Here is a 27943-nt window from a genome sequence, read left to right on the forward strand (position 1 = left end):
AGCCAGAAGCCGTGCTCTTCTAGTCTGTGCCATAATTTCTACCAGAGTTCATTCTACTAATGACACGTTGTGACTCTAACTGGAATTTTACAGATGAAAGTCTGGATAATACATGGCTAAACAGGACCGACACCATGATTCAGACTCCTGGGCCCCTGCCAGCACCACAGCTCACTTCCACTGTACTGCGGGAGAATAGCAGGCCTGTGGGAGAACAGATTCAGGAACCTGAGACTGAACATGGTTCTGAACCTGACTTTTTACACAAGTAAGTAGTAAAAATTTATTTTCTTGGCATAAAACCTATAATTGTTAAAGAAAAACTATCAAAGAAAAACTTTGTTAAAGCATATTATTGGTCAGTTCATGACAAAAAACCACAAGCAGAGGCTAAATGATTTATTTCAGAAGATATATAATAAGTCTTCCCACACTTGTGGATATCAGTTACTCAGAGTCCGGAGACCTTCAAAACATGGTGTGTCACTAAGTGCTGATTTCAGTTGGAGTTTACAGATTATCATTGGGCAGGTCTGTTTTTTCTCAGGGACTTGCAAAAAAAGACATGCAGGTTACTTCCTTGGAAAGAAAGCCTAAGAATTTCTGCTGTGGTTGTCCTAGTCTGAACAAATAAATACTATTCCTTTTATCATCCATGTAATTAATAGTACTTTGTCTTGCTCAAGTTTATATTTTAAAGTTAAACTGTTAGGGATTAAGGTATTTGTCAAGATGTTCGAGAAATTCTGAGAACAGTTGCCTTTTCTCTAAGAGAACTGAAGTCCTACCTTTTTCCATGCTAGTAGTAATTAATGTTTTCTAGTACCAGGGCCCCGAAAGTTTTGGAACAGGCAAGATGATAGTATGACTTTTGCTATAAAAGAACTTTATCTTTGTTGTACTCCATCTATCTTTGAAATTCTCCTAGCTTCTTGTGTTTGTATTCATATTGGGAATAAAATGCTGTGATTCACTCTGATGGAAAAGAGAATTCTCACTTGAAGTCAAAACATTTAGCAGGTTGAAAATGGAAAGAGGAAGGGTTAGAATTTTTCAGATCCTAGGTTTGCTCAAAGGATCTGCCTTTTTTCAAAGCTGAAAGGATAATCGTTGTCAGACAGCCACTGCATAAGAGCATTCTTAGAGGGTGGATTCTTCCTTATTTGAGCAACCTTACTTCCCTGGTCTGTTCTTCCCCTCTGTGGTCTACTTTTCCCTGCTATAGGTTTATAGGTTTAATCAAGGTGGTAACCCCACATGATATAAAGACAGCTTCTCCTGTGGCAGATGTTACCTACTAAAAATCATTAAGGTAGGGGCACATGGGTGGCTCAGTTGGTTGAACATCTGGCTTCAGCTCAGGTCATGATCTCATGGTTCATGGTTTCGAGTCTCGTGTCAGACTCTGTGCTGACAGCTCGGAGTATGGAGCCTGTCTTCAGATTCTGTGTCTCCCTCTCTCTCTGACCCTCCCCTGCTCACGCTGTCTCTCTCTCTCAAAAATAAATAAAACATTTTAAAAAAAATAAAAATCATTAAGGTTTACATCCTGTAAAATTCCCAAAAGGCATGTTTATGCAAGTGTCCATGTGCCAGTAAGTATAGAGGACAGGTGAAAATTCGGCCCAGCATGCACCTGAACCCAGATTTTTTCAGAAGGACTGAGAAAATAATGTGTTAATACCTTTCCTTGTTCAACTCTGGAGAGCTCTGCCCACAAGGCCAGCATCCGTTCTGTCCCTTAGGGGACTGGCTGTCCAAGCAGGAACACTGGTTCCAGGTCAGCAGCTGGATACAAGGTCTCAGAAGCAGTTTCTTGTTTGGCTGAGATTTGGGGAACAAAGCTGGTAAATTAAACAACTGCAGGGGAGGGAAAAGTTTTACTCAACCCTCTGAGGATCCCTAACTGGGTCTGAAAATTAAATGGATCAGTAGAAAAGCATACCCATTTTATTGAATGTTTTACATGTCCAGGGGAGCTTTCAGCAGAGAATGAAGGCCTGAAGAAGTGACCAAAGCAGGGAGCTTTTATACCTTTTAGACAAAGAGTAAATTTGTGAAGAATTGACAAGACAAAGAGATTTAGGGACTATGTAGTCCATATTTTCCTCAACTAGGAAGGTAAGGTTAGTTTAGTAAGGAAGGATTCTTTGCACATTGCTCTGGTGTCATCTCTGGGTTGATAAGCATCTGTCTACCACAGAACAAGCATTCATCCTGCCTTTAGGCAGAAAACGAGGAGGTTTTCTGTATTTACCACTTCTTCACTGCCTTCAGTTCAAAATAACTGTTCTCTCAGAAGCAGTATTTGGGGTGACATACTTTGGTTTCCTTTACACCTAACAACTACCCACAGCCAGCTTCTCTTCGAGACTTAGGCATCTCTGGGCAACCAACTGTCATTTCTGCAAAGGTAGAACCTTCAGTAATGATCTGTCTCACCCATGACTTGAGTAAATCCAGCTAACTCCCCATACATGGGGATTAGGCAAGCCAATGGTGGCCTTTTTAGCATGGGACTGATGAGCGAAATTCATCTTTTGCCACAAATGACTAATGTATTCCTATTCCCTTAGTCCTCAGATGCAGATCTCTTGGTTAGGCCAGCCAAAATTAGAAGACTTAAATCGGAAAGACAGAACAGGAATGAACTACATGAAAGTGAGAACTGGAGTAAGGCATGCCGTGTAAGTGTTACATCAAGTGTTGCAAAAACATGATGACTATGTGATGCTGGTCATTTTGTGGAATGACTGGTTTCCTTTGACATTTGGTCTTAGAAAAGTAGTTAAGGTCCTAATTCAGGATATGCTAGGCCATGTAGAATAGGATTGGAGGGTATGGGCTGCCAAGGCTTTCAGCATTTAAATCCTAGTGCTGCCACTTGCCAGCTATGTGGCATTGGGTAAACTCTCAAACCTCTGTGCCTCAGAGTCTTCATTTGTAAATATGGGATAATACTACCAATCACATAGTATTGTTTAACACATATTTGTTACTGCATTTAAATTGTACTTTTGATGAGATGAAATCTTGAATAAAACAAATGATCCTTAATAGTTCAGGATCATAGTTTGTGGATTTTAACTGGAAGGTGTGCTTTCATTGATTAGAAGACCTAATATAAGAAAGAGCCAGGGCTCCAGATTTGATGAGTCTGAACAGCCTTCTGACCATGGTTTTTCCTTATCAGTCGGGGCCTAATGGAGGAAGATGCTGAGCCCATCTTTGAGGATGTGATGATGTCATCCCGGAGCCAGTTAGAAGATATGAATGAAGAATTTGAAGACACCATGGTTATTGATCTGGTAAAGAAATTCAGTACATTTTCTTCTTTTAAAATATGTAAAGGCATTGATGTAAGATGATCATCCTCTTGTTTGCAGAAGCCCATGGGGAGAGGGGAGAGGTGTGGAAGTGGTAACATAGAATAGCAGCGGGTAGGACCAATTGCATGCTTTTTAGGGCATTTGGATGAGCTGTGTTTCTCATGCCTGCTTTCCAAGCATTCAGATTGTAAATTTCTGGCAGTAATAGAAACTGGTTCCTTCCCTTCTTGAGAAGAGGTTCACACTATATCTGCCTTTCAGTATAGTGTACATCTGGTCTCTGAAACACACTTGGAGTCTGATGGTATAGAGTGTGTTCCAGCATAACAACCAAACACAGAACACGGACCATATTTGTTCAGTGTGAAAAAAACATCTTTGAAGTAAGGAAACCTGAATATGGCCTAGGTGTAGGTGATATTAAGAAATTATTGACTTTGTCATGGAGAGTAATGCATGGTGGTTATATATATTTTTTTAATTCCATCAGAGATACATATTGAAGGTAGTTATAGGTGAAATGATATAGAAAAAAAACAGGAGACTCAATGAAACAGATTGGCCAAAGATTTGGCAGTTGATGCAGCTAGGCGATGGGTACATGGGAGTTCATCATACTACTTTATGTATTTAGAGATATGCTAGGACAAATGCGACCGACTCGGTGGCTTAATAGAAATTTTCTCACAGCTCTGGAGGCTAGAAGTCTAAGATCATGGTGTCAGCAAGATTTATTTCATTCTCTGCATTCTCTCCTTGATTTGTAAAAATAGCCAGTTTCTCCCTCTATCTTAATGTGATCTTTCCTCTGTGTTGAGGATTGAGGCGCCTGGGTGGCTCAGTGAGTTAAGCAACCAACTTTTTATTTTGGCGCAGGTCATGATGTCTAAGTTTGTGAGTCTGAGCCCCGTGTTGGGCTCATGCTGACATGACAGTGCAGAGCCTGAGTAGGTTTCTCTCTCCCTTTCTGTCTGCCCCACCCGTGTTCTCTCTCAGAGTAAGTAAAATAAACTTAAAAACTATTTAAAAAATTGTTTTAATGTTGTTTATTCATTTTTGAGAGAGAGAGGGGCAGAGAGAGAGGGAGACACAGAATCCAAAGCAGGCTCCAGGCTCTGAGCAGTCAGCACAGAGCTCGATACAGGGCTCGAACCCACAAACTGCGAGATCATGACCTGAGCCGAAATTGAACACTTAATCAACAGAGCCATCCAGCCGCCTCATATATTTTTTAAAAATTAGAATCAATCCCTATGACCTCATTTTACCCTTATTACCTCTTTATAGGTCCTCTGTCCAAGTAACAGTCACGTTGAGGTACTGGGGGTTAGGACTTCAATGTATGAATTTGCGGGGACATAATTTAGTCTATAACATTTTGCTTTGTCGGTTTTGAATGTTCCATAATGAAAAACTTCTCTAAGAAATGTAAAGGCAATCATGTCCCTCCAGTCTCTCCACTCCCATCACTAACTTTCCGTCTGCCTACTTTGGGGAATTCAAGGATCGATTTTTAATCATTCCATGATTCAGAGGCATGTTCTATGTTTGTAGGACCCCTAAATTATATGCATTTACATGTTCAGCTTATTCATTTTAATTTGAAATATTTTTTTAATGTGTGCTCCATGCAAAAGCCACATTCTTTTCGTTTCAATATTGTATCTTTAATAGCTCTATTTTGTGATACCATCAGAAATATTAGCTGCTTATTATCACAGTCCATTGTCTTAATGTATCTTACGAAAACATTTTGGCTTCTCTTTCCAGCCCCCATCAAGAAATCGGCGAGAACGAGCTGAGCTGAGGCCAGATTTCTTTGATTCTGCAGCTATCATAGAAGACGATTCAGTAAATGTTAAATTAAAATTATTACCACTTTCTATTTATGGCTTCTAGGTCTTGTTTATGCATGAAATTAATTGTATTTTTCATTTTTCTAGGGATTTGGAATGCCTATGTTCTGAAGTCTGAAGAAAATTTACAAATCTGGAACTCTATTATTTAGAGCTAGAGGCCTATATACTGTGATAGCTTGTATGGGGGAGAAAACACTTTTGATGTGATCTGATTTGTTTTTTAATCAAATGATTGAGGTCAATCCCTTTTTGCAGTGACAGAAGAGGAGCATGTAAATTACCCAAGGGAATGTTGGTGAATGTCACCTCAGAAAGACTGACCTGAAAAATCATTTGTGTTCTAATATTGGACTCATCCCAGTACAGATGTGTGTGTTTTTCTGGAGGGAGGAAAAAATTTTAAATTTTTAAAACAGCTGTCAAGATAAACACTGTTATACACCTGTTTTATGAAAACTCAGCATTGAGTAAAAAAAAATATTTTTAACTTTATTTTCCTGTTGTACAATTTAAAAACCGTTTTAACATTTTGCCTTTTTATGTTTTAAAAGCTAACCATTTTTATTAAACCTATGAGTAAGCAGCTCATCCTAATTGCTGAAGAGTGTTTTGGAGCTCACTGGATTTGGTTGACCTTGTGGAATACAGAAATGCGGAGGAGCAGAATATCAACAAGCTAAGATGAAATTCTGACAGTGCATCTCTGCCAAAAACCACACCCTCTGTGGATATGGATTCCCAGATTTTATATACTCTTGAATAAAAAGGTTTATTTTTATTTATAAGGGGGCATAAAATAAGAAATGTCCACGCAGCCATTTTCCAACAGATGCTGTACACCATTCATTTTATATAGAGTAGGGAGATTCAAATACAGTACATTTTCTATTGGTATTTGTTCTGTGCATTTTTAGCAACTTCTACCAGCAAATAAAGTATTCTCAGAAAAACAAAAATGGTTCTCAAGTTATCAGTTTGCTGTTTTTACTACTTATTTCATGCCCTGCCAAATTCAAGTTACATAGACTTCCGTTTTCTTAAAAAGATAATCATGAAGAACTTCTTTGCCATTCAAAAGTAATCTTTAAGTGTAACATAACTGTGTCTACTTCCCATGCACTTAATACCTTATGCGCTAATTTTGTGAATTAAGTTTACCAATTATAGAAGTATGTGCTGCATAGAAGTCTGTGCTTTAGAGGGTGAAGTTCCTAAGCTTACCTTGAAATACAGCTACATTTCAGTGTTAAATGTGCATATTAATTATTTTGGGGAAAGAAATTATGGATCTTCAGGACAGCCTTCAATGGTTTAGAATTACATTCTGCTTAGACTTTTATGACTTGCTGCTATTGTTTTAAAAAGCCCACTTTTTTCCTTTCTGATTTTTAAAAGCAAGCCTCAATTCCAAACAAATCCATCCACAGCTGTTTCTGGGCTGGTTTTTAAAGTAGCTGCAATGGAATCATGAGGCTTTCCCTTCTTACCAAAAATGAAAAGCATTTTTTTACTAATCTGTGCACCCAATAATTATCTTTTGTTGGGAAAGCAAATGGATTATTCTATTCATTCTTTTAGTAAACACAAAACAGATTTTTCTCAGTCTTTGTACAGTTCTGAAAAAACCTGGTCACCAAAAATATATCTGCTAATTTAGTAATTCCTGGGCTCCAGTTTGAGGGGCTGGGGTCTCGATTTCTTCCAGAAATGTGGGCCTCACTGGACATGCAGGGGCAGGAATAACTCAACTCAACTGTCCACCAGCATCAACCCTGCCTGTGGTTCTGGCCAGGGAGGAAGCTGGGAGGTGCCCTGGCACATGCACAGATTGATCCTTTGCTTGACAGTTTCATGTGGAAATCAGATGCTGACTTAGAATTGTAGACTACATGCAACAAAAAAAAAAAAAAAAAAAAAAAAAAAAGGCTTAATATCTACTCAAATGGGTTTGCAGTTCAGTTTGAAGTCAATCGAATTTTTGTATTTTCAGTGTCTCCTTGATTGGTTTTGCTAGTAATTCTGTAAATTGTACATTTGCAATATGAGGTTTTTTTCCTTTTGTACAATTTGAAACTGATGCTTCACCTTTCCTTTAATAAACTATTCAAAATCAGGCTTGTCATCCTATTGTTCTTACTAGGTAAAGCCTCAAAGAGATGATTTTCTGGCCCAGTGCTCGAGAGTTTGCTCACTCTTGATAATTTGGTAACTGTATCACTGAGTTTTATTCCTTTAAGGAAGAAATTAGAACTAGTTCACTTTCTTTCATTCATTGGATTTCCCTGGAGAAAGTGGGTAGGCCAAGTTGTCTGTGATTCAAGAGGAGGTCTCTTGCAGGCTGAGTTCTGAAGGAGGCATTCAGAGTTTGTAGCCTGGATCCTTCCCCTGCCACACACCCGGCATGGAGGCTTATGCGTGGTTGCCCCTAACGAACAGTGGCCTTTTAAAGATCACTTGGGGCCATGTAAGTGAGAGTTTCTCGATACTGGTGCCAGACATCACTCTTAGAAAGTCATGCCCTGGGGCACCTGGGTGGCTCAGTCAGTTAAGCATCGGACTCTCAATTTTGGGTCAGGTCCTGATCTCCCCATTTGTGAGATTGAGCCCCTGTGTCAGGCTCTGCACTAATAGCATGGAGTCTACTTGGGATCCTCTCCCTCTCTCTGCCCCTACCCCACTTGCACTCTCTTGATCTCTCAAACTAAAAAATAATAATAAACTCATGCCCTACACTTTATGGGCCTGGCCAAGTTCTTTGGGCTGTGTGCATTACATGGCCTAAAGCGTCTGCAGAAAAGGCAGGGATGCAAGGGCTAAATCAGCAGGTGAGCTCTCCAGGTATCCAGGGAGGAAGACAATAAAGATGGGTCTCTGGCAGCTCTCATCTTTACAAGCTTATGAGACTAGACCAGGGCTTTACCCAGTGGAGCTCTATCTTGGGACAAACTTGGAAACCTCCCAGATGTGACTTGACTGTGACTCTATCTGGCCCTGCTTCCAGAAAAGAGTCCATCAAACAAGGAACAGTGTCTTCATGGAAAATAAAGGCTTAGTGCCTCTACCTTAGGCTTTTCAAGCAGACCAAACTCCAGTAAGGTTCCATCCCTGCCTTCCTAAGTGCCTTGCTCTACTGGGGTCTTTATTACACACCACTTTTGAAGGATGGCTTTCTGCTCCCAAGGACACTTAAAGGAGGTATTTTACTCACCATCCAGGAGAGTACGGACATGGTCAGAACCTCCCTAGGACTGCCACATCTACGTAAACGTTCTGGCTAGACTCCACAGAAGCCCCAGACTGAGGCTCTGCCCGTTAAGTGGCCATAGGTCCTGTTTGGAATGGCAGAAATCCCACACCCTCAGAGGGTAGTTTCTAGCCACAGCTGTCTAAATCCTTTAGAACGAGACATAAAATATGCACATCTGTCAATAACTACATCAAAAGTGTTAACTCGGGACTCCTGGGTGACTCGGTTGAACATCCGACTCCTGATTTCGGCTTAGGTAGTGATCCCAGTGTTGTGGGATCCAGGCCGCTTTGGTCTCCACACTAGGCACGGAGCCTGCTGAAAATTCTCTCCCACTATCTCCCTGCACTTGCTCGCTCTAAAATAAAGTGTTAATAGGTGGAGGAGTGTCCTTCACAGTCTTCTCTGGGTAGACCATTATCTAAAACACCCAGCAGCAGCCAAAAGCATCAGTGAACCCAGTGAACCCAGAGGCAGAGGACTCACTGAGGAGACCAAGACATGGTCAGAAGAGAAGCTAGAAGAACTTTCCACAAACACAGGTAACTGGAAGACTCTACATTGTGAGTTTACTCCCCATTATTCTAGCAAATCAAAATGAGGCCTGACAGGCCATCATGCATGAGGTAGGAAAGCTTTCTAAATTCAATAGCTCTTTGGGTTGAGACAACCCCAGTGGAGCTAACCACCACCTTTCTCACTCCACTCTCAGGGGTTCATCCCAACTACTTTACCAGTTGAAACAGTGTTCTGAATGGTTATAGAGACATATGGAGTTGAGACAAATCTGCCTGGGTTCAAATGGCAGCTTCACCACCCTCGCTGTGTGGCTCAGGATGAGTGAGCTGGTTTATTACTTAAGGCAAGAGGAGCAGGGGCAGGTGCAACAGGACACTCAGTGCCTCTTAAAGTCCATCTCCATTCTCACCGTATTACCTGCTGTCAGTCTAAAGAGACAATTGCCACTGCTCTGCTCAGTAAACCCAAGTCCTCTGGTTATAGAGTAACCAGTTGTCTTTTTCCCCTTAAAGAGAGAACACCCCCTGGGAAAGGCATCCCTAACCAGCAGTGACAGAATATTCTGCCACCATTCAAAGCATTCTGTCATCCACAGAGGCTGGTCTACTTGCAAGGTCTTGCAGCTTTTTCTTTCCTTGGCCACCAGCTTGGTTTAGTGGATGGGACTTATCCCACCATCTCCGTTCCAAGGCTTTCCAGAAGCCTCTTGCCCAAGTGCTTCATTAAGCTGGTTCCTCTACCTCTTAGGCCCAGGAACAAGCCCTTTGCAGCATCCAGATTTCACAACCTAGTAAAACACATCTTGGACCTCTTCCTTAAAAAGGAAAAACAAAACCAAAAAAACACAAGCTTGTAGGTATTATTTTCATATAGACAACAGCACAGCCATCCTCCAAACAGTCCAAAACCATAGGTTAGCTGACCCCAGAAATTGGATTGACCAATCAACTTTAAGCAATTGAGCCACAGGCTAACCAACCTGCATGGCTTCTTAGGAGGTCTCTAAAAGGCCAAGAATCAGCCATCACTCCTTTCCCATGGTTTATAACCTTTCTGCTGGTGCCAAAGAGGAATATAAAGAACTTCTGGCCAGTCTCTGCCCCCCTTGGAACTCACCATCGACTTAGGAAGACAAAAATATGTATACAGAGAAAAAAAATGCAAGATCAGATGCTTTAAAAAAAAAAAAAGGAAAAAACACCTGCAATAAGCAAAATCAGTTCAAACTCATAGGTCGAGATGAACTAAGGTCCTTGAGCATGAGCAAATTGGAGCTATTTAGCAAAAAGGTGTCCCAAGGGGGAGGTGACCAGGCTGTGGGCTAATGAATGGAGTGCAGGGTCCTATGCACTGCAAGTGTCAGAGCAGAAGAATGCAACAAAATCTGGACCTAGAATTAGTATATTAACTGAGAACAAGACTTCTAGCTTTAAGGGTAGGCCACTGAGAAAAACCATTAGGGACACTTGCAAAAGTACTTAGTGTTTGAAAATCTGACAGGGTGATAGCATGGTAAGAAAAAAAATTACTGCAGGAAAAAAATGTTTTTTAAAAAAAAAGTCTAATGAGTCCATGAGCCTAAAAAATACTTAAAAACAGCAAAGAAACCTCTTCCAGCACAGTAACAAACTAACAAAGGCAACATTTTAGAATCAACACAGAATAACTGATTGAGGCAAGAATCATCAATAGGCACTAAAAGTACTGAATGAAAGTTTGTTGACAGGCTTAAAGAATGCCCCATATCAGTTATCAACTACAAAGAAAAAATGGTAACCTTTGCAGCCACCACCTTAACCAAGGGATCAATCAATTTCATCAATAATGGAAAAAACTAGCATCATGTCCTTCTTATGTGATACACAGAAAGAACATTCTTGTGTATTAATTACTCTTACCTGATCTGAACATCTGGAAACAATTAGAAAAAAACAAATTGAGGGACATTCTACAAAATAATGGGCAATCATTCTTCCAAATTATCAATGTAATGAAAGACCGTAAGACAAGACAATGAGCCTTCTTTCCTAGGAAATAAATACATTTGTCAGGGTAGGGGACAAAGGGTCATGATTCTACAACTTACTTATATGAGTCAATAAAAATAATTATTATGTGTTTATGGAAGAGAAGACATAGTATTCTATATACTATATTCTATATACCACACATTAATAGTATATTCTATCATACATGTAGTAAATGTAGAAAATTCAGTAGATAATCTAGGTGAAAGATATACAAATACCACTCCTGCAGTATTTCTAAAGGTCTGAAAATTTCCAAAGTAAGTTTTTTAAAATGTGAGAACATATTTCTGAGAAGCATTTAATACAGGGTACTACACCCTATATTACTGAGCATCTATTCTGCAAAACACAACTGCAAACATCCTCAATGATTTGTAGAGGAATTAAGGGCATATTATTAAACATTATTTATGGGGCTCCCAGGTGGCTCATTTGATTAAGTGTCCAACTTCAGCTCAGGTCATGATCTCACAGTCCAGAGTTCAAGCCCCACATTGGGCTCTGTGCTGACAGCTCAGAGCCTCGAGCCTGCTTTGGATTCTGTGTCTCCCTCTCTCTCTGCCCTTCCCTTTTTCATGCTGTCTATCAAAAATAAACATTAAAAAATGGATAAATAAATATTATTTAAAAATAAGGAAATAGGGGCACCTCAGTGGATCAGTCGGTTAAGTGTCTGACTCTTGATTTCAGCTCAGGTCATGATCTCACGGTTCCTGGAACTGAGCCCCACATCAGGCTCTGCACTGACAGCAAGGAGCCTGCTTGGGATTCTCTCTCTGCCCCTCCCCCCACCTGTATTCTCTCTCTCAAATAAGCATAAAAAAAAAAACAAAAAGGAAAATAAAGGCTAAGTAGGTAATAAGTAGTTTGCCCTAAAGGCTTATTACCTCACTTATAGAGAAAAAAAGTCTTGGGAAAAAAGGAAAATACCCAGAGGTGTCAAATAAGGGTGTCAGCTCTAAGTGACAATATACTATTTTCTTGAGTTTTCAGATTTATACCATAAAAAATGAAATTTGTGCTCAAAAAATACCAGTTAAAACAAATTTTTAATAAAACAATTTTACAGTAAGGCACAAAAGAAATCGTCCTAGAATTTAAATAAACAGCCATTTCATGTTATTACTGGTATTTAGATTTCCAGGTTTCATGATCGCAAAAGGCAGGGACAGGTGCAAATGGCCAGGCGGTAATTGGCTCTTGGTTTATTTTCCTTTGATTCGTTTACAATGGAATATTTGCATGTTTCCTCCAAGGGCGCTGTACCTTCTTGCTGGCTAAGACATCCAGGTCAGAGCAGATTCGGGCTCGCGTGAAGGAAGGCTGGATGATGTCATCCACGAATCCTGGGGAAGCACAGAAAAGGAAGCAGATCATCTGCATCCCCAGATAAGGCCACCCCCCATATGTGCTCAGCCTGGGCAACATATCTGGGGTGTGAGCAGGACCCAACTTGATAGGAGAGGGCACAGGTCCTGTGAACCCTCCCCTGCACCCCAGGAGCATCCCCGTTCCTCTGGCAGGGCCCCAGCTTCTGGCCTAGGAATACTTAACAAGAAAGTGAAATCCGACCCCCCTCCCTGCCGAGATGAAGTCGATAGGAAATAAAATTAATACAATTTTATTTTCAAAAATCAGTACACCTCCTCCTACCCCTGTAACACAAGTCCCTCTGCAATGTGATTTCATCACTCCTATCAAGAACTGGATTCAATTTCACTTGTCTATGTGATTTGCTTTGGCCAACACAATGTGGCACAAGTGACACTGTGATTTCCAAATCTAGGTCTCAAGGTGCTCAGGACATCAGCAAGCATGGAGTAGCCAGCTTACGAGTGAGAAACAATGGGGCGCCTGGGTGGCTCAGTCAGTTAAGCATCTGACTTCGGCTCAGGTCATGAACTCACAGTTTGTGAGTTTGAGTCCCACTTCGGGTGAGCACGAGCCCCACTTCAAGTGAGCCCCACTTCTCTCTCTCTGTGCCCCTTCTGGGATTCTCTGTTTCTCTCAAAAAAAATAAAAATAAACCACGTGCAGAAAATGCCAACTGCCAATACCAACCATGTAAATGAAGCCATCTTGGACTATTCGGCCCTGAGTTACCAACTGACTATCTGTGCATGACTGATTCCAGGCAAGACCAGCAGAAGAACCAGCTAACTGAGACCAGACCAAACCGCTGAGCACCAAAAAAAAAAAAAAAAAAAAAAAAAAAAAAAAAAAAAAAAAAAAAAAAAAAAAAAAAAAAAAAAAAAAAAAAAAAAAAAAAAAGGTTGGTTGTTCCAGCCACTCTGTTTAGGAGTGGACTTTTAGACAACACTAGGTAACTGGAACACCACTAGCCATTTCGGCAATACTGTTTAGTCCTTGGTGACCAAAGCAGCGTATACCGTGTCCTGAGGTGACGACAGCCCGGGGACAACCCCAACCCTCACTAGTCTCCAGATTCAACTGTGAGGGCAAAGGGCAGTGATGGGAGACTTTCTGGAGCAAAAGGATGAGCACATGACCCAACAAGTGCCCAGCACCGCCCTCCCCACCACGGTCCCTACCTCTCACTGCGGCAGGAAAGGGGTTGGCAAACTTGTCGATATACTCTGCCTGGGCAGCTTCCACATTCTCATGCCCTTTGAAGATGATCTCCACGGCACCCTGTCATGGGAGAAGTTAATGAACTTAGCTGGCAGTCCCAACCCGGGCAACCTCCCTCAACTCAGGATCACGGTGTGTGGCTGTGAACTTCAAGGTCAAAGCACGCTGGAGAGAAGAGCCGGCTCCGAGTGCCGGGGCACGGAGGTGAGCACTGCTGGCGTCAACCAGCACGATCCCTGGGGCTGTGATCCCACGTTCAGTGTGGCCCGACGACAGGCAGCCCATGCAAAGCCAGCTGCTTGTCTCCTCAAATTCCATCCTATTGCATCCAACTGCATCTATCGTTCTTTGAAGCCAAGATGTTTTGCCCATTTTCCACAGTTAGGTCCATGGTCCCTGCATCAGGGGAAGTAAAACACTGTTTTCCTTCTTCCTTATCCTGAGTACACACCTCAGTGGCCACAGGCACACAGAATGAACTGCAAAGGTAGAATACGGAGGACTAAAAGATGAGCCTTCACCTCAGAGCCCCTAAAAGTCAGCTATGGGGAGAGGCAACAGCTGTTTCAAAGCAGGAACGGAGTGGGCAACAGACTAAGCCAACAGGTAGCACAGGACTCCCCCTCTTATCTGCAGTTTCAGTCAGGGGGGACCAACCATGGTCCAGAAGCAGATGCATGAACCTCCTTCTGGTGTTACACCACCAATGTCATTCCCCTCACTTCATCTCACCACGAGGCATTTTGTCATCTCACATCACAGGAAGGGTGAGTTCCGTACAGATATTTTGAGAGAGAGAGACTGCATTCACACAACCTTTACTGCAGTGTGTTGTTGTAATCTTTCTATTTGTTATTGTTGTTAATCTCTTACTCTGCCTAGCTTGTAAATTAAACTTTACCCTAAGTATGCATCTGTATGAACAAACAGCATATACAGGGTTTGTATTATCCTGGTTTCAGGCCTCCGCTAGGGGTCTTGGAATGCATCCCCTATAGATAAGGGGAGACTACTGTACTTGCCCCAAGTCACTAGGGTCAGAACTACAGTTCAGGGGCGCCTCGGAGGCTCACTCAGTTGGGCATCCAACTTCAGCTCAGGTCATGATCTTGTGGTCCGTGGGTTTGAGCCCCTGTGCTGGGCTCTGTGCTGACAGCTGGGAGCCTGGAACCTGCTTCAGATTCTGTGTCTCCTCTCTCTCTGCCTCCCATGCTTGTGCTCTCTCTCAAAAAAAATTAAATATTTTAAGAAATTAAATTAAATTTTAAAAAAAGGAATACAGTTCAGCTTCTATGGGCTGAAAAACATGGCTCTAGGGTCGTCCCTGGGAGAGTAGATGGGGACAGGGTCACAAGGAATGTCCAATCCTCCAAAGGCTAGTACAGCTGATTCAACCCTTTCTGCTTTACTAACAATCTCAAAACCCACTCAGGGCCCCTCCCACTCTGAGCATGTGCCTGAAGTGACAGTGCAGGACAGGCTCAGGGCTCAACGTGGGAGACTCGCCAAGGTCTAGGTCCCAACCTCCTGGAATCCTGGCCCATCCAAGGGGTCCTGGACTCTCTCCAACATTTTATGGCTATGATCTCCTGCTGGGAGAAGAATAATACCTGGATCCAGGAAAAGGGAAAGCTAGAGGTCATCACCTTTGCTCCCATGACTGCAATCTCCGCTGTAGGCCAGGCATAGTTGGTGTCACCACAAAGGTGCTTGGAGCTCATGACATCATAGGCACCGCCATAGGCCTAGAATGGACCAAAATGCTGAATGTTAGAGCCTGAATCAAACAGTTCATATCCCTGGAAGAACCTAGGAAGCCAAGTGAAATGAGGACCAAAGGAAGAACCTTCCTGAGCTACTGAAGGTCCAGTGTCTCTGAGGGTGGGAAGCCAGAGCAGACAACACATGGGCACAGATCAGAGGCCTTTCACAGCTAATGTCCACTGTCTTCCATGGCTTTTTCCCGCTGATGCTCTCATTTCCCAGATGTGACCACTAACATATCTGCAGGGTGTGTCCACAGGGCTATCAATGCTGCCTGAGCTCAAAAGACCTTTTTAAGAGTGAGCAAGGTGTACTCCTCTTCCCAGCCCCACCAAAACTCTTGGCTAGACCTCCAACCATGGCCACGCTGCTAGGAGTGAGGGGCTCACAGCCTCTGATACCAGCTCTCCTCACCTTCCTGGTGATGACTGTGACTTTGGGCACGGTTGCTTCAGCAAATGCGTAGAGAAGCTTGGCGCCATGCCGGATGATGCCCCCGTATTCCTGTGCTGTGCCTATGTCATGAGGAAGAGTTACAAGATACAAAAGTCCTCACAAGGCATGCCTGTCACCCTCAACCATGAGGTCTTCTCCTGCTCCACAAAGGGCCAGGAGAGAGCCACTCAACCCCCACGGCCCCATATTCCAGACACCTAGAATACAGAGAAGTCACATATCCTTAGAGAATTTACAAGAAAACCTCCAAATTAAGTGGGTGCCTCACTGGGCAAAACCACTTCTCTTCACCCGCACTTCTACCAATGACTTACCAGGCAGGAAGCCAGGGACATCAACAAAAGTGATGAGTGGAATATTGAACGCATCACAGAATCGGACAAAACGAGCCCCCTTCACAGATGAATTAATATCCAAACATCCTAGAAAGAGAGAGATGATCCATGCTGAGCTTCTGGGAAGTTCCCAGTTCTAGCCGCAATGGGAGTGTGGCCTCAGCAAGCATTCAGAGCTGATTTCTATGGAGGCAGTGAAGTCTCCTCACCAGGGAATGTAAAGGGAAACCTTACACTCCAGCAAAGACACCGGGCAGTGGCCAAAGAGGGTCCAAGAGTAGACCCTCAGGCTCTCTTGCTGGGAGCACAGCCTATTGCAGGCAGCTAGACTCTGCCTCATAAACTGAGGCTTATGTAACCACCTGGGCAAGCCTGACTTGCCTCCATGGAACCAGTAGTGGGAGGTAGCATTCAAGGGCTGCTCTTAGGACTCCCAATAGCCTGGAATCAGGTTCACCAGTTACAGCCATGTGCCCTTGGGAAATGACTTTACCTCACTGAGCCTGAGGTCCGTCATCTGCGAAGTTGGGATGTTACTACCTCCTACCATAGTTGTAAGGATTAAAGGAAACAGTATCTGTAATGTGCATAGAGTAAGAGCTCAGTTACTAGCATATCTCCTCTCCTAGAATAGTTCCCAACATACAAATGAGGCCAACATCTCCCTGAGACCAGAACAAGATAAGGGCATCATAAGAAATGAATGCAGACCAAAATCCCTCATGAAAAATAGATGCAAAAATCCCTAAATATTACCAAATCAAATCCATCAATATATAAAAACAGTGATGCATTCTGACAAAGCGGGGTTTATCCCAAGAAGTCAAGGCTGATCTAACATGTAAAAACCAACAACATTACTAGAGGAGAAAAACCATACAGTCTTTTCTTTCTCAACAAAAAACATTTGACAAAAAATTCAATATTCAATCATAATTCAAAACAAGCAGTAAACTAGGAATACAAGGGAACTTTCATAATCTGAAAGAGTATCTCCAAAAAAGCTTATACACTCATTGATAAGAATGAATAAATTCCCAAGTGATCTATACTAGTGCTGGCCAAAAGAATTTTCTATGATGATGGAAATGTTCTCTGGCTGTATTATTTGGCATGGCAGCCATGAGAGCTATTAAGCACTTGAAAAACAGCTACAACAAAGGAGAAACTAAGTTTCTAATTTCATTCAATTTTAATTATATATACTATTTAATTATCTTAGGTTTAAAGTTTACTATGCCAGCATACAGAGAAGACCTATATTTGCAAGCAATTACTAACAAAATCGTAGGCCTCTTCTTATAGAAACTGATAAGCAGATCCTAAAAGTCATATGGTAATACAAAGGAGAAAGAATAGTTTAAACTTTTTTTTTTTTAATTCGAACACTAGTTGACTTCAAGACTTACTTACAAAGCAGGGTTTCTGCACCTGAGCGCCATCTGTATTTTGGGCTGGGTAATTCTGTGTTGTGGGGGGTTGTCTTGTGTGGAAAGAATGTTTAGCATCATCTCTGGCCTCCACCCACTAGATGCCAGTAGCACTCACTCCCCCCAGCCCACACCTGCGACAACCAAAATGGTTTCCAACACTGTCAAGTGTCCCCAGGATCCTGAAACTGCCCCAAGTTGACAAGTATAAAGCTACAGTAATCAAGACAGTGTGACACAGGCATAAAGGCAGACAAAATGACAATGGTTAGATTAAGAAGAAATAGACCCACGCAACTTATTTTAGACCAGGTACCAAACCAATTCACTGTGGAAAGGAAGTCTTTTTAACAAATGGTGATGGAACACTTAATTATCTATATGGGGGGGAAAAAAACCATGTAAGTAAACTATTTCACTCTATAAACTATATACAAAAACTAACTCAAAATAGATCAGAGGCCTTAACATAACCCAGAACTACAAAGCTAGACAATAATATTGGACTATCTTTACAACCTTGTTATGGCAAAGATTCTTTGGAAAGGACACGAAAAGCTCTAATGATAAATAAAAACCATTGATAAATGAGATTTCATCACATGTTTAAAAAATGTGAGTCAAAAGACACAATTTATTGAATAAATCACAAATCAGGAAAAACATATTTTCAATATGCATATCTGACAAGACTCACATCCAAAATATATAAAGAATGCTAGAAATAAAGAAATAACTCAAGAAAGAAAAAATGGGCAAAACTTCTCCCTTGCTAAATGCATGTTTTGAGAGGACAGGAATGTTCTGTATCTTGTTTTGGACGGTGATAACAAGGTTGTGTATAACTGTCAAATTGTCAAAACCTATCAAAATGAGCATTTGAAATCTGTCCATTATATTGTGTGTAAATTACAATAAAAATGTTTTAAACCTCCCTTCCTTCCTCTCTCCTCAAAATCTATGTTAATAACCTGGAAGTAAAAATCTGAGTAAGAAATCCCAAAATAAAAATAATTCTAAATTAAGAAACTGCAGAAAGTACTCAGAAGCTATACTTCAAATCAAACTGAAAAGCAAGATGGGCACCGACAACCAGAACAGGATGGAATCGCTGGGGAACGAACACAGGAATGGAAACGCTGCAGCCTGAGCCACCATGGGACGGGCTCCAGGCCCAGAGGCCCAGTCTCAGCATCTGAGGCCTCATCCCAGGACTAGACCAAGCTCCTGGCACCCAGAGACAGCCCAGTGAGCGCTGGCTAATTCCTGCAAGAAAAGATGAGACCTAGAAGAGAAGCCCCCTATGTGACCCTCTGAAGCTGCCTTTTAGTAACAGGGAATGAATAAGTCTATAAAATGCATGAAGCCTTCTTTAAAAGAGCAGTAATCTACTGAACTTCCACATCTTGCTGCTCCATAAACTCCACAAAGAAAAGGGAAGTCAAGGAACCACCACGGAATCAAGTGTTCAGACTCTAGCCAGGTTGGGCTGGTGGGACAGACATCCTTGATATTTATAGATACACTTTCCAGGACAAGCCAAGCAGTTAATGTGGGCTTGTGAAAGTCAACCTGTGTTGCAGGCAATCAGGACCCATGGTAGTCATGGACTAAGAAAGATCTTGAAGGGGCGCCTGGGTGGCTTAGTCGGTTAAGCGTCCGACTTTCGCTTAGGTCATGATCTCGCGGTTCGTGGGTTCGAGCCCCGCGTCGGGCTCTGTGCTGACAGCCAGCTCGGGGCCTGGAGCCTGTTTCAGTCTGTGACTCCCTCTCTCTCTGACCCTCCCCTGCTCACGCTGTCTCTCTCTCTCTCCTAGAAATAAATAAAACATTAAAAATTTAAAAAAAAAAAAAAAAAAGAAAGGTCTTGAAGAAGACACGAGAAATCAATTGAAGTCCATGACAGTGACTGACACAGCTCACAGCTCAAAGGAGAAAATAAAGGGATGTGTCAACAGTTAAGAACTTACTGGAGGAATAAAACACATTTTCAGTATGTGTGAATTCCTGACTTTAAACACTTTTTCTCAACAAAAAAACGGAGTAGTCAAGCTCAAAGCTCCTACCCTCCAACAGAAACACTAACAAAAGAAGCAGAAACCCTAGAACAAGTGAAGGTTTACCAACCACCAAGAGAAAGTCAAATCAAGAAACAGACAACTTAAAAAATAGTAGGACAGCTTTGCGGCATTCTTAATTACACCTGCCCCACTCTCCCCTTAGTTCTAGAGGGAACAAAGATCTCAGTCACAAATTATCACATAGGTCTCTTCTAATCTGTCTGAAAGACTGACTTTCATCTCTAATTTACCTAATGTGGAACTCACCAGGCCAGAAAAGTGGCGGGACACTGCTCAAAAACAAAAAACAACCTGCAAATGCTTGAGATTGCCTAAGGCCTTGGAGGAAAGAAGCAGGGAGAGAGCTTCTTTGGAAAATTAGGGCATTTAAGAATACCTGTGTATATAAAGGGCATTTAAGAAAGACACAGATATGCATGATATCTGTGGACCAGATGCATGGTCAGAAAAGACGGCGGGGATGGGGGGGGTGGCGGGGAACCTGAGGAAAGGAATTAGAAAATACCTTGAGAGGAATGAAAATGGGAACACTTACAAAAACAAATAACCTAAGAAGAACCTTAAGCTTTAACAGTGGGCTGACCCCTAGGTTCAGTTGAAGTCTGGCTATGTGTTGAAGAGGAGCCTAGCACAGAACCAATTCTCAAAGTCTAGAAGAGGTACTTTCTCGTTTGCCTGTTTTAGTAGCCGGTATTATTCAAGGATATCTCTGTCAAACACTAGCTGGACGGACACAAGCTAAGGCAAAGAAACTTCAATGGCCACATATAGGAAGGAATATAGTCTGCAAAAATAATTGGAAAAAATCACTAGACAAAAGGCTATTACAGCATTCAATGATCAACAACAACAAAACCTAGAAAAGGGGGTTGCCTGGGTGGTTCAGTCGGCTAAGCGTCCAACTTCGGCTCAGGTCATGATTTCATGGTTGGTGGGTTCAAGGCCCGCGTCGGGCTCTACGCTGACAGCTAGCTCAGAGCCTGGAGGCTGCTTTGGATTCTGTATCTCCCTCTTTCTCTGACCCTCCCCTGCTCACGCTGCCTCTCTCTCTTTCTCTCTTTCTCAGAAATAAACACTAACAAAAAAATGTTTAAATAAATTTAAAAAAACTAAAAAAGGGAGCGAATATGATTTCCAGAGTTACATTATAATATTCAAATGTTCAGTTTTCAACAAAAAAATGACAAGGCTCACAGAGAAATCAGGAAAAAGCCACTCAAATGAACAAAATTAATTGATATAATCTGTCCCTAAGGAAGCCCAGACACTGAACTTATTAGACAAAGACTTTAAAATAACAGCCTTAGGGGTGACTGGGTGGCTCAGATGGTTAAGCGCCATTTGGCTCAGGCCAGATCTTGTGGTCTGTGGGTTCCAGCCATGCATCAGGCTCTGTGCTGACAGCTCTGGGCCTAGAGCCTGCTGTGGAGACACAGAATCCAAATCCTCTCTCTCTGCCTCCCTCCTCAAAAATAAACATTAAAAAATTTTATAGGGGTGCCTGGGTGACTTAGTCGGTTAAGCGTCCGACTCTTGATCTCAGCTCAGGTCATGATCTCACGGTTTGTGAAATTGAGCCCCTCATCGAGCTCTGTGCTGACAGCTCAGAGCCTGGAGCCTGCTTTGGATTCTGTATCTCCGTCTCGGCCTCTACCCGACTCATGCTCTGTCTCTCTCTCAAAAAGAAAACCTTAAAAAAATTTTTTTTAATTTATAAATAAACAAATTTTTTAAAAACCCTAAGATTTGAAGTGAATTTCTATGTATAGCCTGGTATACAGAAGTACCATCAGAGTCATAGTGGACATGAGGTGGTAATAACTTCAGCCATAAGGCCACTGTCCATTTTTTCAGAATAGCCAAGTCATACTAGAGCTTCCCTTGACTATATTCTTGACAGCGTAGTGTGCATTAAATCAAGTAACTTAACAGTTTTATCTAAAAGCATCAATAATGTCAGTTATAAACTAAGAAGTCACATCTCAAAGCTATTGTCATCCTCTGTCTTCAGAAATATTCTAATCACTTATAGACTGTCCCATCTTAAACCAAAAGACAGATAAAACCAGTGAAAGGAACCAGGGATTGATTCCAACAGCAAACCATTTAACCTCAGTTTTCCCTCTAGCCTAGTTACCCACTGTCTCGTTGTTTAGAGTCAAGTATCTGATAACAATGTTCTCTAAAGTAAAATGTTAACAATCAGAGAAACTAGGTGTGGAGTGCATGGGAACTCTGTGCCATCCTGCAATTTTGCTGTAAATCTAAAACCACTCTAAAATAGTTTATTTAAAAATTTTTTTAAATAACGATCTTAACGGTCTTAAAAATGGTCAAAGAGGTCAAGAAAAACAAGAACAAAGAATTTTAATAATCATGAAAACAATGTATGAACAAAATGAGAATACCAATAAAGAAAAATAAATTATAAAAAGGAACCAAACAAATTCTGGGGCTGAAAACTACAATAACTGAAATAAAAAACTCACTACAGAGGTTCAAGAGTAGATCTGAGAAAATATAAGAAATGATCAGGAAACTTGAAGATAATTTAAATTACCCAGACTTAACAAAAAGAAAAGAAAAAATGAAGTGAATAGAAACCATGAAAGGAGCCATGAAAAACCATCAATTGAACCAATATATGCAGCAAGGCAATACCAGAAGGAGGAAAAAGAAAAAAAAAAAAAGGACAGAATTTATTTGAATACATCCAAAAGCTTCCAAAATCTGATTTAAGACATGAAGCAACAAATCCAAGAAACTAAGTAGGATAAACACAAACAGACCTCCCACTGAAACACATTATCATCAAATTACTAAAAGATAAAGACAGCATCTGGGGGCACCTGGGTGACTCAGTCAGTTAAGTGTCCAACTCTTTCAGCTCAGGTCATGATCTCATGGTTCAGGGCTCAAGCACCACATGTGCCTCCATGCTATCAGTGTGGAGCCTGTCTGAGAGTCTCTCTCTCTGCCCCTCTTGTACTCATATTCTCTCATATTTCTCTCTCTCTCTCTCTCTCTCTCTCTCTCAAAATAAATAAAATAAACTTTAAAAAAAGAGGTAAAGACAGAATCTTGATAGCACAAGAGAGAAGTGATTCACCATATACAAGAGATCCTCAATAAAATTATCAATTGAGTTCTGAGTAGAAAAACCATGGAGGCAGAAGACAATGGGATGATGTAAAGCACTAAAAGAATAAAACTATCAACTAAGGACTCTATGTTCTGCAAACTGTCCTTGAAAAATGAGGGACAAATTAAGACCCTCCCAGATAAACAAAAGCTGAAGAGTTAATTGCCATTAGGCTTGCCTTACAAGAAATAGTAAAGAGAATCCTACAGATTGAAATGAAAACAAAACAAACAAAAAATACTAGGCAGTACCACACAAATGCATGAAGAAATAAGATTTCTAGTAAAGGTAACTATACAGTGAAATGTCTTATGTGATATGAAAAACAAATGCAGCCCAGAAAGTTTCACTGGTGAAGTTTACAAATACAGCAATTCTTTACAATCTCTCCCAGAAAAATCAGAGGAATACTTTCTAACTCATTCTATGAGGCCAGCATTATGCTATTACCAAAACCAGGTAAGCACATTACTAGAAAACTATAGACCAATGACTCTCATGAACACAGACGCAAGAATCCTCAACAAAATATTAGCAAATCAAATCCAGCAGCATTACTGTATCAACAAGTTAAAGAAGAAAAGTCTCATGAACATATCAGTAGATACAGAAAAGAAACTCACAAAATCCAACACTCAGTCATGATTAAAATCCCTCTGCAAACTAGGAATACAGGGCTGCTTTCTCAACTTGATACAGAACATCTAACAAAAAATCTACAGCTAACATCATACATAATGGTGAAAAACTAGCAGCTTTCCCATGAAGATCAGATACAAGACAAAAATGTCCTCTTTCACCACCACTTTTCATAACTGTACTGGAAGTCATAACTAATCCAATAAAATAAGAAAATATACAAAAGGTACAGAGACTGGGAAGGAAGAAATCAAACTGCCTGTTCACAGATCACATAATAATCTATGTAGAAAGTCCTAAGGAACTGACAAAAACATTGCTGAAATAAGCAATTATAGCAAGGTTGCAGAATACAAAGTTAATATACAAAAGTTAATCACTTTCCTTTATACCAGCAGTGAATTTGAAACAAAGAACAAAATACCATTTACATTAGCACTCACCACTCAAAAAGGAAATACACAGGCATAAATCTAACAAAACATACCATAAGATCTATATGACGAATAATACAAAACTCTGATAAACAAAATGGAAGAATTAAATGGGGACATATTCCATGTTAATGGATAGGAAGACTCAATATTGTCAAGAGGGCAGGTATTTCCAACTTGATTTCTTAATTTAACACGATTCCAATCAAAATCTCAACATGTTATTTTGTGGGTGTTGACAAACTGATTGTAAAGTGTATAACGAGAGGCAAAGAAAAATAAAACACGTAGAACAGCCAACACAGTATTGAAGGACAAAATAAAGTTGAAGGACTGACAACATCTAACCACAAGACTTGCTATAAATCTACAGTAATCAAGACATGTGGTGCTGCTGAAAAAAATAAACAGATCAATGGAATAGAACAGAGAACCCAGAAATACCCCCAAATATATATAATCAACTGATCTTTAACAAAAAAACAAAGGCAATACAACAGAAGAGAGAATGTCTTTTCAACAAGTAGTACTGGAACAACTGGACATCCACAAGCAAAAAGATTAATCTAGACGCAGACCTTACACTTTTCATGAAAATTAACTCAAAATGGATCCAGGGACGTAAATGTAAAACACAAAAGTGATAAACTTCTAGAAGATAACACAGGAAAAAAACAAATAACCTTGGATTTGGTGGTAACTTTTTACATACACTACCAATGGCATGCTGTATGAAAAAGAAATAATTGATAAGCTGACCTCATAATTAAAAACTTCTGATCTGCAAAAGCCACTGTCTAGAGAAAGAGAAGACAACCACAGACTGGGAGAAAATATTTGCAAAATATACATTTGATAAAGGAAATGCTATCTAACATATACAAAGAAGTCTTACAACTCAACAATAAGAAAACAAACAGGAGCCCCTGGGTGGCTCAGTTGGTTGAATGTCCAACTTCAGCTCAGGTCATGATCTCACAGTTCGTGAGCTCAAGCCCCAGATTTAAGCTGTCTATGTCAACACAGAGCCTACTTCAGATCCTCTGTCCACCCCCCACCCCGAACCTCTACATTCTCTCTCAAAAATAAACATTAAAAAAAACTGATTTAAAAACAGACTATAAAAAGGGGGAGGGCGATAAAGATCTGAGCATATACCTCACCAAAGAAAACATACAGATGGCAAATAAGCATAGGAAAAGATGCCCCATATCGTATGTCATCAGGAAAATGCAAATTAAAAGAAGATACCAGCTCTTTTGTCTGGGCTGCTGACATGCCATTCAGACTGAGGAAGACCTGGAAACTTAAGGGCCATGTGAGCCATGGCCACGGCAATATCAGCAAGCACCAGAAGCACCCAGGAGGCCAGGGTAATGCTGGGGGCATGTATCACCACAGGGTCAACTTTGACAAATATCATTCAGGTTACTTTGGAAAAGCTGGTATGAAGCATTACCACTTAAAAAGGAACCAGATATTCTGCCCCAATGTCAACCTTGATTCAACTGTGGACCTTGGTCAGTGAGAAGACATGGGTAAATGCTGCCAAAAACAAGACTGGAGTTGTTCCTATCACTGATGGGGTGCAACAGGGTACTACAAAGTTTTGGGAAAGGGAAAGCTCCCCAAACAGCCTGTCATCATGAGGGCCAAATTCTTCAGTAGAAGAGCTGAGGAGAAGGTTTAGGGTATGGGGAGAGCCTGTGTCCTGGTAGTTTGAAACCACATGGAGGGTGGGGCGCCTGGGTGGCTCAGTTGGTTAAGCGTCCGACTTCAGCTCAGGTCATGATCTCACGGTTTATGGGTTTGAGCCCCGCGTCGGGCTCTGTGCTGACAGCTAGCTCAGCGCTGGAGCCTGTTTCGGATTCTGTGTCTCCCACTCTCTCTCTCTGACCCTCCCCTGTTCACACTGTCTCTATTTCTCTCTCAAAAATAAATTAAACTTAAAAAAAAAAATGAAACCACATGGAGGGAGATTCATTAAACACTAACAAGAGAGGGGGGGGGGAAGGATAATACTACACACCTATTAAAATGGCCAAAACCCAGAACACTGACAACACCAAATCCTGACAAGGATGTGGAGTAACAGGAACTATACCTCACTGCTGGAAGGAATGCAAACAAAATGGTACAGTGACTCTGGAAAACAGCGTGGCAGTTTCTTAGAAATTACACAGATTCATACTGTGCAAGCCAGCGAGCATACTCCATGGTATTTACCCACATGAGCTGAAAACTTATGTCCACAGAAAAACCCACACACAGACACTGATAGCGGCTTTATTCATAATTGCCAAAACTTAGAAGTGACCACAACGTCCTTCAGGAGGTGAACAGGTAAATGAACTGTGTGGTATATCCAGGCAATGGAATATTACTCAGCACTAAAAAGGAATGGCCTATCAAGCCATGAGAAGACATGTAGGAAGCTTAAATGCATATTACTAAGTGAAAGAAGCTGATCTGGAATGGCTACATACTCCAACTCCAACTCTATGACATCCTAGAAAAAGTATGGGAGGGGTGGTACTGAAAGGATCAGTAGCTGCCAGGGGTTAATAGGTTATCAGGGTTGGGAGAAGGGAGGATGGATAAGTGGAGCACAAAGGACTTATAAGGCAGTGAAACCATTTTTTATGATGCTGCAATCTTGGGTTACATATTATATACTTAATCATACCTAGAGAATATACAACACCAAGAGTGAACCCTAATGTAAATGACAGACTTGAGGTAATTATGCTGTGTCAATGTACATTCATCAATTGTAACAAATAACAAATGTACTACTCTGGTTCAGGATACTGATAGTGAAGTGGGCTGTGTATGTGTGATAGCAGAGCGTTTATAGGAACTCTGCAGTTTTCACTTAATTTTGCTCTGAAATGTAAAGAGCTCCAAAAAATAAAATTTATTTTAGGGGCGCCTGGGTGGCTTAGTCAGTTAAGCGTCTGACTTTCACTTAGGTCATGATCTCGCGGTTCGTGGGTTCAAGCCCCGCGTCGGGCTCTGTGCTGACTGCCAGCTCAGAGCCTGGAGCCTGTTTCAGAGTCTGTGATTCCCTCTCTCTCTGACCCTCCCCTGCTCACGCTGTCTCTCTCTCCTAGGGAAAAAAAAAAAAAAATTAAAAAAATTTATTTTAAAAAAAGGATTATACACCATGACCAAGTCAGATAGACTACAGTAAAGCAAAAGTGGTTCAACATATAAAAAAAATCAGTATAACATACCACATTAATAGAATGAAGAACAAAAACCACATGATCATTTCAAATGTTGCAGAAAGGTATTTGACAAAATCTATCAACCTTTCATGATAAGAAAAAAAAAAGTACTCAGAAAACTAGAAATAGAAGGAAATTTTCTCACCATGTTGAAGCCATTTATGAAAAACCACAGCTAAGATCATATTCAATGGTAAAAGACAAAGTTCTTCCCATAAGATCAGCAACAAAATAAGGATGCCTGCTTTCACCAATACTATTCAACAGTATGCTGGATGTTCTAGCCAGAGCAACTAGATAAGAAAAAAATAATAAAAGGTATTCAAATTGGAGATAAAGACGTAAAAACTATTTGCAAAAAACAGGATCCACAAGAAAGCTAGTAAAGCTAATAAACTCAGGGTTTTTTCTGGCCATGGAAGACTCCTCAGAGGAAAAAGCAGAAGGCAGATGCCGCACATCGCAGCCACGGCCCCCAACGGCCACCTGAGGTCTGTGAGAGCCTCTTGCACCTACCTGAAGCCACCTTAGGTTGGTTGCCAACAATTCCAACAGTCCTTCCGTTCATTCTTGCAAAACCAACAATGATGTTCTTGGCATAATTGGGCATGATCTCAAAAAATTCTCGTTCGTCGACGACCTGCCGGGATAAATTTACACCTGAGCTCAAAATGATAAAGAGCCAGATAGGATGACATTACAGAATAACAGACACATTACAGAATGACAGAGCTAGTGGGCCCCCACCCCGCCACAGATTCTCTAAGGACGCAGGGCAGGGGGCAGGGGGCAGAGGCAGCACCCCCCCTGCTGGAGGGGAAAACCCTCTTGCAACACTGCTGGGGAGGATAAACCA

General features: G+C 41.2%; 2 protein-coding genes and 1 pseudogene across 2 annotated transcripts in view; 2 read left to right on the forward strand and 1 right to left on the reverse strand.

Annotated features, from left to right (window-relative positions):
• The window catches only part of STAG1 (stromal antigen 1), a gene marked incomplete at its 5' end in the record, with an annotated part of 115853 nt that extends 108741 nt beyond the window's left edge, over window positions 1–7112 (forward strand). Inside the window, 5 exons of the mRNA XM_039256472.1 lie at window positions 94–268; window positions 2577–2687; window positions 3194–3308; window positions 5100–5180; window positions 5273–7112. Of these exons, the coding sequence (XP_039112403.1) occupies window positions 94–268; window positions 2577–2687; window positions 3194–3308; window positions 5100–5180; window positions 5273–5296 (506 nt within the window). The remainder of the gene's footprint in view (window positions 1–93; window positions 269–2576; window positions 2688–3193; window positions 3309–5099; window positions 5181–5272) is intronic.
• A 4902-nt stretch (window positions 7113–12014) lies between these two features.
• Window positions 12015–27943, reverse strand: part of PCCB (propionyl-CoA carboxylase subunit beta) — an 86979-nt gene continuing 71050 nt past the window's right edge. Inside the window, exons 10-15 of the mRNA XM_039256478.1 lie at window positions 27604–27727; window positions 16111–16218; window positions 15755–15855; window positions 15223–15321; window positions 13537–13636; window positions 12015–12330 (exon numbers count right to left, since the gene is read on the reverse strand). Coding sequence (XP_039112409.1) covers window positions 12209–12330; window positions 13537–13636; window positions 15223–15321; window positions 15755–15855; window positions 16111–16218; window positions 27604–27727 — 654 coding nt within the window. The 3' untranslated portion in view covers window positions 12015–12208. The remainder of the gene's footprint in view (window positions 12331–13536; window positions 13637–15222; window positions 15322–15754; window positions 15856–16110; window positions 16219–27603; window positions 27728–27943) is intronic.
• LOC120248225 lies at window positions 25134–25580 on the forward strand (annotated as a pseudogene).

This window comes from Hyaena hyaena, unplaced genomic scaffold (assembly GCF_003009895.1).
Source record: "Hyaena hyaena isolate Hyena2069 unplaced genomic scaffold, ASM300989v1 scaffold_575, whole genome shotgun sequence".
Classification (NCBI taxonomy): domain Eukaryota; kingdom Metazoa; phylum Chordata; class Mammalia; order Carnivora; family Hyaenidae; genus Hyaena; species Hyaena hyaena.